At 40.7% G+C, this 12990-nt stretch overlaps 1 protein-coding gene across 10 annotated transcripts in view; it reads right to left on the bottom strand.

The window, feature by feature from the left end:
• The window catches only part of LOC148029707 (uncharacterized), a 92050-nt gene that overhangs the window by 846 nt on the left and 78214 nt on the right, over positions 1-12990 (bottom strand). The window contains exons 3-8 of one of the 10 annotated variants that reach the window (XM_087686004.1): positions 2412-2514; positions 2188-2231; positions 1907-2002; positions 453-590; positions 274-336; positions 4-90 (exon numbers count right to left, since the gene is read on the bottom strand). In XM_087686004.1, coding sequence (XP_087542130.1) covers positions 4-90; positions 274-336; positions 453-590; positions 1907-2002; positions 2188-2231; positions 2412-2514 — 531 coding nt within the window. Of the gene's footprint in view, positions 1-3; positions 91-273; positions 337-451; positions 2003-2139; positions 2232-2411; positions 2515-12990 lie in introns of those variants that run through there. The other 9 variants (XM_087686002.1, XM_087686003.1, XR_015692081.1 and 6 more) reach the window with 9 other exon arrangements.

Below are 12990 nucleotides of genomic sequence, written 5' to 3'. Positions count from 1 at the left end.
TACCGCAGCTGCTTTCAAATTGAAAAGCTCAGAAAGTGTGACAATTGAAAAGCCTTGTTTCTTCAATTCAGGTAAAAGGATCCGTAAAACCTGATAACTCCAAGTTGTTTCTATAAGCTCTCTCTCTCTCTCTCTCTCTCTCTCTCTGCGCACGCTTCAGCCATAGAGTTCAGTTCACCATAGCTTCAGCTGTACTTGGATTACCAACAATTACCGTATTGATCTGACGCTTTGCAAAAAATACACCTACATGATGCTTCAAGAGGAACATACCTCAGCTGTTTGTGTTTTTTGAGGGCCTCGATCGTGCAAAACTAGCACTGCCCCACAATGGATCTAACAAAAAAAAGTGACAGGTCAAATGTAGCTTGGCTTTGTAAAAATTTTGCATACTCCATTCATCTTCATGACGAATATTTAGTGCTACAACATGACAGAGTTTGAATGGCTACCCTCCACAGCAAATACTTGACAATGTTCTTTCCCTGATTGGTGAATAGTGTGTCGAGAGGAAACAGAGATCCCAAGGCCGTTCTATAACCGTGAGACTCACAAATTCGAAGAATTTTGTGTGTTAAAAACCCGTGTCCCTGGAAGTGGAAAAAAGATCTGAAAAGTATGTTCATTGAGAAAGTGCCTTGAGAGAATCCACTGCACAGGCTTCTATTCCTTAGTTTGATAACTTGCTGCATCGAATCTATGATGCCTAAGTGCAGAATGATTTCCAATGGCAAGCTGTGCATTATTACATTCCAACATAACGAAATGGAATGAAGATCATTAAATAGTGCACGTCCTATATAAAAGTCTTTGAGAGTTCAAGTTCACAGCATGCCACATAAAACTACCTTTAACTAAGCATAAGTCACATTTGACGCGGTCCAGAGACCTGGTACTGTGCTTTGGTCAGGTCATACGGTATACTTGGTCCTCTATTTTCAATTCATAACTGCATAATAGGGATAAGCAAGAAATCGTGGGTTCTCCACCTCTCTTGTTTGTTCCTCTCCCTCCCTCCCTCCATTCATCTATGAATGCAAAATAGAGACATTCAAGAAATCATGGGATCCTTGCCTCTCTTCCTCCTCCCTCCCTCCATCCATCCATCCATCCTTTCGACATCATGAGGTCCAAGTACGATATCTGAGTGACATAGTCAGCTGCAAGATCTGCAGTTTGGTGTGAAACCTTGCCAGACATGGTCAAATTTGAGGGGCGAGTTCAAGTCTGGGATCACATGGCCTACTTAGTAACACATGGCCCCTTCCGAAAGTTTAGGGCTAGCTTGACTCCCAAGCTTGCATATCCAGGTTCACAAGAAAAAGGGCATCCAAGTGTTTGTTAGAGCCGAGGGACATCTGGAGTACCTTAAAATCTAGTTGATTGTTTTGCACGTCCATCCATATCACCATATACCACTCAACAAGACCCTTGAACTTCAAAAAAGGACTGCGTGATTGTATGGCCACCCAATCTTCCAGAATTAAGAAAGAAAACTACCACTAACATGAACTTCACATGGCACACAATGTTTTGCTCAGTTGGTAGAATATTTTGATCTAAATTACAAGATCTCTAAGCCCAGATGCTAAATATAAACATTTTGTAAGGAAAATGCTTATAAGTGATTTTGCTAAGATCTTGGTTCAAAAGAGTGCCTGGGATATTGCTGAAAAACAAAAACTGATGTTCTTAAGGGGTCAAATTTGACACTTCATTGAAATACTACAGCACAAGCTAACCTTGAACTCCAATTCACACATCACTGAAATTTATAGCACAACGCTACCAACTAGCATCAATTCTTCGACTCGTTCATGAACTGAAGCTGTGACATGGTATAATCAATATCATGAAACTTTGACGTAGGAACTAGTAAGATGCATTTAAGAGAAAGGAGTAATACAGGGCGAAACCATTTGATTGGTCTACCATCACCATCTTTGAAATAGTAATCTTTAAGTTTATCATCCACTGCTAGCAGTTGCTTTTCAAATTCTTCCTGAAACATTAAGCATCAGTCCAACAAATCTCATTTTAAAAATCCACCACTCACGCTTGCTATTAAGAATGATAATGCTGTACAAAGTTCTACACAAAATTCGAGTTATTATATTATCAACTCAGAGCTCTGCCTACCACAGGAAGCTCCCAGCTAGCCGAGTCATACATTGTGTGATTCCCTACCTCATGGCCTGCAGTAGGAGCAATTGTTTCAGGCTTGGATGTTCCTGATATTTGAGTCCAGAAGATATATAAAAGCTCTGACTATGCAAATGGAAAATTTCCAAAATGACTAATATATTCTTTTAATATCAACTTCGGTTACAACAGCTTTTCATATCGACTTGTGCTAATATGAAGATTAGGAAGCAGTTTATTCTGCCTCTACGACAAAATGACTACAATACCTTCGGTATGCATTTGAGCCACAAGATCCGGGCAACTATCCATGTTGGATCCGATGATGAACCATGTTGCTCGGCATTCAAACTCCTTTAATATTCTAAGTAACTGGTAGAAATTAACACAAGTTTGATGGTACTAAGTAAAACTGAGAACTGAACTTGGATGTATTACAAAACAATATATATGATGAGATACTTTCTCACTTTGTTTATGGCACTTTTCTTAATAGACAGTGGCAATCGATCTCAATTAACTTAAGTGTTGATATGATACAATTGAGTGATAAATGCATAAATGTATAAAATAGTCAGGGCAGGGATAGAACCCCGGTATGTCCAGAATGAAACTGAACAAAATCTCGGCACCCCCTTCCCAGTGACAGGTAGGGAATAAAATGAAGACAGGAAAACCTGAATGAAGTTGGAAGGACACACCCAAAGGTAAAAATGAATGACAGGTAAAACTCAAAAGCAGTACAACCCCCTTCGATGCAAAAACTGCTGAAGCTCCACCATGAAATACTCCAGAACTAAAAGCATGAAAGGGGGAATGGATAAGCACCGCCTCTCAAAAGATGCAGTGTGCATGTGTGGATACTGACTCGGTGTCAACGGAGTGTGCGAGGATCGAGACACGTGATGCTGTGGTTCGCATAGAGAGAGAGAGAGAGAGAGAGAGAGAGAGAGAGAGACTCGATGTGGGTACAATCTTAAAGTGTACCACTTTTGGTTTTTGATAATATATATATAGTACATGTGTAAGGGTGCATGCACACGTGAACATTGTAAAAGGCACGGTGACCTTTATTCCCAACAACCTCCCACCTAAAGGCAATGTGCTTGAAGGTAGAGGAAAGAATCAGTTTAAGTCTATGTATATACAAAGCTGAAATACACATATACTATCCAACCCCCATCATCTGGCGGCAATGAGCAAACCGCTCTGCTGGAAGACCCTTCGTGAGAAGGTTTGTAGGGTTATCATCAGCATGTACCTTGACAAGCTCAATGCTCTTGTTGTCAAGTACATCCCTGATAAAATGATACTTCACCTGTATGTACTTTGTCTTTGCATGAAAGACAAGATTCCATGCTAGCATGATAGCACTCTGACTATCATAGTGGAGGATAGGAACCTTTGTAATGCCAAGCTCTCTCACCAGACGTGAAAGCCATAAAGCCTCCTTGCATGCCTTAGTGGCAGCCACATACTCTACCTCTATAGTAGACAATGCAACAAACTTTTGTTACCTAGATATCCAAGAGACTGCTCCTCCCGTGAACGTGAACATATATCTTGGGGTAGACTTCCTACAATTAGGATGATTGACATAGTTTGCATCCATGAAGCCAACAACAAATGACTTCTACTTCCCAAAGCAAATACACAAGCCTTTTGTGGCCTTAAGGTATCTCACGATGCCCTTAACTACTTCCAATGCTTTTTGCCAGGATATGCCAGGTACCTATTAACCACTCCCATCGAAAAATGCAATGTCAGGGTGTGTAGCAACCATAGCATACAACAAGCTACCAACAGCTGAAACATAAGGAATCTTGGCTATCTCAACCTTTCCATCATCAAATGTACGGCTATCATCTACACTAAGTCTCACATATGGAGACAACAGTACACCAATGGCTTTCTCCCCCCTCCATATTGAAACGCTAGAAAACCTTAGTAATATACTCCTGTTGTGTGACAGATAGAGAAGACCGTGTGATCTATCCTTGAGTATATGCATCCCAAGAATGTGATTGGTCTCACCAAGATTCTTCATATCAAAGCTACTATATAGGCTTTGTTTCAAGGAGTTCAAAAAATAAACATCCCTACTTGCAATCAGCATGTCATCCACATACAAAACCAAGAGAATAAGGTTGCCATCTGTTGCCTTCTTGGTGTATAAGCAGTGATCAACTTGAGATCTATGGAATCCCTGAGATTGCATAAATGTATCAAATTTATAATACCATTTTTGTGGTGCATGTTTCAGCCCATATAAACTCTTGTTGAGTTTACATACCATGTGCTCTTTTCCCTTTGCAACAAAACCCTCAAGCTGCTGCATATAGATCTCCTCATGCAGATGACCATGTAAGAAAATTGTTTTTGCATCCATCTGTATGAGTTCCATAGATTCAAATGCAACTAAGTCCAAAATGGTTCGCAAAGTAGTCATTTTGCTTGTACCATTTGGTAACCAATCGTGCTTTGTACCTCAGCAAAGAATCAGAAGTGACTTTCATTTTGTAAACCCATTTGCATGGTAGCAATTTCTGCCCTTTAGGCAAATGCACCAAACCCCAAGTGCTATTTTTCATGAGAGATTCCATCTCTGACAGCATAGCCTTATGCCATTTCTTGCTGTCTTTTCTATCCATTACTTCCTTGAAACATGACAGCTCACCACACTCTATCAACATGACATAATCAGCCACAAAATTGACACCAAGAACAAACCTATCTGGCTGTCTTTATATTCCGGTCGACCTACAGACCTAATGATCAAGATTTGTTGGCCATTCAACTTGTAAATCTACATTAACAGCTTGTTGTTCTGCAGGTTCAGCATGCTATACAGCCAGTTCTGGTTGTTCCAAGGGCATTTGTTCTTGCTGAAATTGTGATACATCGTGGGCAATATCTTGCCAATCATTATCAGCATCATTCCTTGCATTTTTAGGGCCATTTACAGCAAGTATTTCAAGTTTCAACTTTCAAGATTCAAGAATGAAGAGAGATGGGGGTTGGAGCCCGAGGAAAAATAGAGAATTGAGATAGATATTAGAGAGAAATTAGAATAGAGAGATAGACGGATATACATAAATCAATTATCATAATGAAAGAAAGTGAAATAAATTTAAAAAACAATGTATACCCCAATGATAGCTTGTCAAATGTGGTGGTAGATAAATACGCCCATCATTTTCCTCCCCCTCTTGCCAATATCTACGGTCCGCAAAAAGTAAGTGCTAAGTGGACATGAGACAAGTATGTTGATGATATCCTGTTTCTTACAATCACTCCATCCGTTGGTGAGAATGGAGCAACCATATTTTATCTATACAGCCCGAATAGAATCAAGGGCTCTATCAATCATCTCCTCTCTTCATCATTCTTTTTCGTCCTTATATTGTTGTATGTGACACTAGTACATCCTTCACATGGACCCACACTGGCAATAGCTTTTACCATCTTCTTCCATGGCTCTTGCTTTAGGACATTGAATACAAGATTGCACTCAATCACAGTGCCTGCAATTTCAATGTCCGAAGTTATTGTCTTTCTCTAAGAAAGGTAAGCGATCCACGTACATGACCGAGAGCTTGAGAGAGAGAGGATTGTCTCTCCGGCACCACATAAACCTCTACTCTTTGTCTTTTACCAAAGCCAGATGCGGATGTGGAGTCTCCCACCACCAATGGTAGAGACCTCTCTCGTATCGAAAGAAGATACACCTACATTCGATGCTTCCTCGTTAGTAGGCATAGGAGTTGGCACCGATAAGCCACTATCTCCTCTTGTAGATCTCCCTCTCATCTTGACGAGAATCTCCTCCATGATGTTTTGAGAAATCTCCTTGTATGGAGTAACTGGCTCCTCCATCTTGAAAAGATGTTGGAGAAGCCGAGTTGCACCACTTGTATGGCGCTTCCCGCAATACTTGCATATCCAATGGTGGGAGTTGGACTTCTTTGAGTCCCTCTCCACATGGATTGCATGCAAATTGAAGGCCTTGTTCTTCTCACGAGTCATGGTGCTGATGACGAATAAAGAGGTCCGGGGGAGAGTGAGATGCTTGAGTCTGGACTCTTGAAACTTAAAAGTAGAAAGAGAGGGAGAGGCCCAAGGATTGGGGTAAAGTTGAAAGAGCAAGAGTGAGAGAGAGGTGATGGGAGATGAGAATAACAAATGCTTTGATAGGGTGTGGGATAGAGGGGATGGGAAATGAGATTTGACAATGGCATATGCTTTGATAGGGTGCGGAAAAGAGGGGATGGGAGATGAGAATCAGAAACCACAAGTCCATTCGAAATCCAAGAGAGGAAGATGAGAATGGTAAATGCTTGCTGAATTGGTGTGGAAGCATGGAGGAGAGGAGCACCTTTTGTAGATGAGAGAAGGATCAAAGTTTAAACAGTCAAAGAGGGCTACCAATTGGATGGAATCCAAGGAGGGCTTGGCGGGGGCAGAGGGAAGGTGCATAGTTGGAAAAGGGGGTGAGATGAGGTATCCAATGCTTCTCACCCCCCAAAAACTGCCACGCATGCAAGAGGAACGTCTCGAATTAAAGGCAACAAAACGTAGGACTCGAGAGAATGTGTAGATGCGGTGGCTAGAAACGGCCCGTTTAATCATACGAATTCGTACGGATACGTACTGTGCAGTACGGTACGGATCATACGGTATGAACAGTACCGTACAACGTACGAAAACAACTATGCGTACGCTTATCAAGCTCTTCTTGAGCTAAGATACATGCCTCACATTATGCAAAACAAATATGGAGCCATGCTGAAATTCCAATTTCACATTGCCAATACCTACAATTTGACATGCATAGTTATTCCCCAAGTGCATCACCATTGTAGTAAAAAAACCACTCATGATGTGGTGTGATATAAAAAGATGCACCTAAATCAAGTATCCAAGTGTGCATGTCATCATCAGAATCTACAATCAATGCATGTGCACTCAAAGAAGAAGCAAGGAGTACATCACCGTCATTGTCATTCTCATGAGTAGCTACATTTACCTCCTCTATCTTCACACTGTTTTTCTTTGTAAGTTAGCTATCCTTTTTCTCAACCTTGTTGTCTTCAGTGTTTTTGCTTTTGCCTTTCTCTTTCTTCATTTGAAAACAGTCCCGTTTGTAGTGTCCTTTCCTGCCACAATGATGACACTCCACATTTTTGCCATGAGACTTGCTGCGTGCTCTATTTTCAGAATTGCCCTTTTGTTGAAATTTGCCCCTAGTGTGCAATGCATTAGAAGACTTATTTGCTGAATTATTTTGCCTATTGAGTTCTTCTATCAGCAAAGAACACTCCACATCAAAATATAACAGTTGAGCATTTGGGTTACTCAAAGCTGTCCTGAAAGTATCCCAACTTTCAAGCAAAGTGCATAGCAAGAAAGTAGCCTTGAACTCATCATCAATGTGAAAATCCAAAGCAATCAACTAACTGAAAATTGAGTTGAATTCATTCAAATGTACAGACATAGTTGTACCTTCCTTCATGTGAAGGTCCATCAACTTTTCCAGCCAATAAACTTCTTGGCTACACTTTTTTGAGCATACAATTCCTCAAGTCTTCGCCACATTTCATATGCAGCAAAATTCAGCTTCTCAATGTTAAAGAGCAAGTTGTTTGATACTGAGAGCTCTATGGTAGAGCGTACAAGCTCACCCAAATCATCCCACTCTTCTTGTTCCATACCTATTGGACTAATTCGCTTCGCTTTGATGGGCTTCACATGTTTCTTCTACACCAACACATTGTAGCACTGTTTTTGCCATATTGCAAAATTGTGTGTACCCTCCAGCTTCTTGATGTGCAAAAGGTTGCTGCTATCACTATTTCCAGCCATGATTCGCAGCACTAAATTCACTTAAACGTCAGCAAATGCAAGCCCAAATGTCACATAAATTATCACAGTACGCTGCAAGTACCAATCAGCAGTGAAAATCAAGAAATTTCAGATCGGCGAATTCATTTCCAGAATTAGAGAATGTCTGCTACTGCACTCCACAATCAATTACAGTCAGAATTATAGGCCAATGCACCAATTGCATGTGAAATCCCCAAAATTCTGCTGCAATTTCTGTTCCAAATGCATTCTCAGGCACAAATTCGACCATTGCAATCAAAACCCCAAATTTTCTAAGGCAAATGTGCCCAAATTGCATCAATACATGTACCCAAGTGCATATACCAAGTGATTCCTGCACAATTTGATGAAATTCTGCAAAAGCCCCAATTTTCTTGGATCCGGTGTACACAAATTTCAGTGAAATTTACAAAATTTCACTAAAATGTGAAAAGCCGCAAATTTCCCATGCAAATGTGCACCAAATTTGCAATTTTTGAATCAAATTGTCTTGTTTTGCATCAATATCCCCAAATCCGGGAAAAGCCCCAATTTTTCCAGCTCAAAATTTCACAATATGCATTCACATGCAAACACCCGTCAGTGGGCCAAAGGTTTAATTCAGAGAACCTTTGAAATTTTGAAAAATAATGAAAAATCTGTCCCATTACCTTGATTGGTTTGCCGCTTGCAATCCTGAGCCGTCTGACGGACTGATGCAGTCTAACAGACTGTCTGATGCAGCCTAATAGAACTTTTCTACTTCTTTGCCTTTGACTTCTTGTTCTTTTTCACTCCTCGTGAACCTACAACAAAGGCTTTAGTGGAGTTGGATCCACTAGCATTAACCTCTTTGAGGCCCTTGTAGTGCTCCAAGACAAGCGATGATAACTCCTCCCATAGAAGTGTCTCACGAGTCTTCGATGTGATAAGGCTAGTGTAGAAGACATCACATTGAAGAGATGGCAGCTAAGTTAGAAGGATCATTCCTAGGTCTTTAGAAAATATCATCCGACCAAGAGAGGCAAGCTCACCCCTCATGTCCTCCATCTTAGTGGTGTGCTCCTTCATGGAAGAGAAGTCATCAATATTGTCAATTGAGCATCCGTATCTTCTCGAGGGAAATCTTGTGGGCAAACATCTTCTGCTAATAGAGAGATGCAAACTTGACCACACTTCCATTGCAGTTTTCAATCTGCAAACATGAACAAGGACAAAATATTGCAAACTCATAAAGAGGAAGGATCGGGCCAGAGAATTGAGCCGATCCCGTAAGGCTGTGCAAGCCATAGATATCCCATCTGTAGGATCCTCCGTGGGACGGGGGATAGGTTCAGAAACAAGCTCCCTCAGATTGAAGGAGTCCAAAATACATTCTAGCTTATAGGGCCACAGAGAATAGTTAGAGCCATCCGACAGCTCCTCTTTGGGCAGTGAAGTACAAGTATGTGAATACATGGTACCAAAGGATTCAAGTAAAATACCATATGTACACCATAAAACATATACACAACTCACATGGACACAAAACAATGCAGTCTAAATGGCACATGATACTCGCGATAATAATCACGCCTCCGCTTAGAGGAGTGTCACGAATGACAATCCCCATTTGAGTCATTAGAGCTTGAAAACAGAAAAGACATCTTTCTCTTTTACAATCACCCACAAAAGAAAAACTATGTTTGGCTATAAACAACCCCAAGGCAAAAGGAATCAGCTATGCGATACCAAGATCTCGATGTAGAATGTCTACCTAAGGGGAGAAGACTGTCACCTACACAAACACAGAAGGATGCAAAAACACAAAACACTATGGAGATGTTGTCGCTTGATAGTGGAAGCCATCGCCTAGCCAAGGGGTATTGTCGCCTACAGCTAGAAGGTTTAGTTTTCAGCAAAACACTAAGTAGAATCTAGCGCCTGGCACGTGGAGAAGGTCGCCTCCATACAAAAGCAGTCGACTAGATGCAAAAGGCTGTTGACTGGGCTGGAGACCCTCTTGCCTAGCACAGAAAGCTAACAATTGTGCTCCAGATGATGCCACCTCCTCTACAATAGATCACGACCTTTGTGTCTCTCTTAGACAATGATACCATGCTTTGATACCATGTGACAATGCGCAACAGAAAGGAACGGAAACACAGAGACAAGGGAACAAAGAGACACTGCAAGAAAAGAAGAATGAAATATGCACTAAACAAGAGAGCACTGATACAAACGGGAAAGCAAAAGGAGATTGATTAGTCCCTACACCCAACCCACAGAGTCAATGAGGGCACTCGATCAGGCTAATGACAATGGCAACACCAAGCACGGAGGAGATGGAGTGTCAGAGTGTGCACCTACCAAGGAGGACAAAAAATTGGAGAGGATGAATGCCTGCCAAGTGGGGGGACTAGCTATATATAGCTATAAATGCCCAAAACTGGCCGACCTACCCTTAAAGATGCAATAAATGCCGACCAACCAGCATTTAATGCTGGTTGCATTAAACAAAATGCCAAAAAAATATCACATGGCCATAGAAAAATCTCGATTGGCAAGGACAATGTCTCACACGTGGAGCCAGATAGGGAAAAGAAAAAACTAACCTTTAAATGCACACAAGAAACTATGCTGCTGATTCTAACTTTGGAAATGTCTTTGAGCAGCTTTGCAATGGCTAGAGCCATGATCATTTTCTACTCGAGAAGGCTCTCTGATGATACATGGACAACTATGTGCTAGAAAGTTATGAATGATAGGCAAAAGATGCTGATTTATTGCAGGCCTTGCCTATTTCTAATAGGCCTTCGCAAAGCATTGCTATGCATTTTATCTTTGAGCTTTCACACACACCTACAAGGAATGATGGGATATGGACTATCACATGCAAGTTCACTAAGCAAGCCCGCTTCATTCCCATGAGAAAAAAGATCAAGACTGATCATATGGCACATCTTTTTATGCAACATGTGTTTAAGAATCATGGTATGCTAGAGTCAATCGTTAGTGATCGTGACCCATAGATGACAAATTTGTTTTGGAAAGGATTGTTTGAGAACGTGGACACAACACCAAAATTCTCTTCATCCTTCCATCCACAAACTGATGGTCAATCTAGGGAGGCTAATTCCACAGTGTTAGATCTTTTGAAGTGCTATATATTAGACCACAAAGCGCAATGGAAACAGTATTTGCCATTGGTTGAGTTTGCATATAACAACACGGTGCATAGTTTCATTGGTAAGGCTCCTTTTGACATGGTAGAAGGTGGTAAGAAAATACCCCCTATTGCCGATCACTGTATGGAAAGCATGGATACAGCTTATCAGAAGGTTAAGTATGTGCTTCAAAGATCTCAGGATAAGCAAAAGTGGACAGTTGATCGCTATAGGCATGCTTTGCACTCTATAGAGGGCGATTATATATTGCTATGTTTTGAAAAGGCACAGCTAAAGAAGATATAGGGCAAAGAGTGATTGTATCCAAAGTTATCTATGAGATACTATGGACCATTTCAAGTGTTAGAGAATATCATCGATGCATGCTATAGGTTGAAATTGCCTCCACACTAGCGTATACACAATGCCTTTTATGTGAGCTTGATTAGGCCTTTTCATAGTGTGTGCCAGAGGATGTATCCACTGAAATTCAACCTAAGGCTGAAGAACTCAATGAAATACTGGTACAAGAGCAGATTTTGACACACAAAGACTGGAAGATCAGGGGTAAGGTTTCTAGAAGGTACTTAGTAAAGTTTCATAATTATTTACCAATGGATGCCAAATGGATGGAGAAAGATGACTTGGCAAACCATCCTTAGTTGTTGCATCTTTACCTTGATGCTTTCTAGTGAGATCCACGACTTTAGTTCGGACTTAATCAAATTCAATAGAGCAAGGGTCCAAAGTATTACCTGATGCTCGTGAGAGAGCTAGCACTTCCGCTCCTCAATGATGGACAGCTTTAGATATAGTGGATCTCGGATGTATTCAACATACATTCAAGGTATTGTAGCTGACAATATGTTTGCTAGGAGATCACTAGTCAGTGTACTAGTCACTATGTTTGGTATGCAAATGGGTATGGTTTTCACTGCACCTCTGAAATTATACATTTGCATTGATTAACGAGTATCAAGGATTGATTAATGAATGCTGATTTTCAATGTACGATCATTAATATTCAGTGGTATTCAGCTAGTTTTGTGGACAGCAGCATATGTTATGATGCCATTGATGTTTTGGCCATGGTTTGGTTTTGCTAGATGAGTTGAGCTCATTAGAAAAAGACATACCACATGATAATCTTACAATGTTTTTCAAATTCTTTATGACTCTTTTTATATTATGAGAGCCGGTAATTTTCAGCATGTGTTGGGCATATGGAATGGTTAAGCAACAGTGCGCAATGTTATGTTAACTATGATGCCTTGTGGAGATTCCAGTCTATTAATTTTCCTTTGATGCATCTAGCAATGCAATCGATGACAATTGCAAGGATTTTAAGGGAGAGGGCTCTCATGAGGACATGCATTTTTGAAACCTCACTTAACAAGTGGATAAATCTTTAATCGCATGGTTAAGTAAATGTTGCACATGTGAGGTGTAACTACGGTTAGAGAAAATTTACGAGCCTAGGACCCAAGGAAATCACGAGATGTCAAAGGCAAAAGTTGCTATAGGTTATGTTGCATAGGTACTTGGTGGTATCTAGTGCTAGTTGTTGGCCTATATAATTCATTTGGCCATGAGTGTCAGCTGGTTGCTGATTCCTGATTGCTGTAATTAAGAGTTTAATCAGGGAATTACCACCCTCTCCAAGAAGGAATGTTGGTTTCACTAGGTGCTTCTCAAACCCCTCTAGATATGGAAGCTCTACAAATCAAACATCTCAATTGGTATAGACATCTTGGAATCTTGATCATGGATGCAATAGGCCACTAACAAGGAATTATAGCCCACGAACACTTATTTAGTGGACTTCGCATCCATCTTACCA

This window comes from Lygodium microphyllum, chromosome 10 (genome assembly GCF_053477565.2).
Source record: "Lygodium microphyllum isolate KBCC chromosome 10, Lygodium_microphyllum_v1.1.10, whole genome shotgun sequence".
NCBI classification, from domain to species: domain Eukaryota; kingdom Viridiplantae; phylum Streptophyta; class Polypodiopsida; order Schizaeales; family Lygodiaceae; genus Lygodium; species Lygodium microphyllum.
This window is presented reverse-complemented; position numbering and strand designations above follow the sequence as displayed.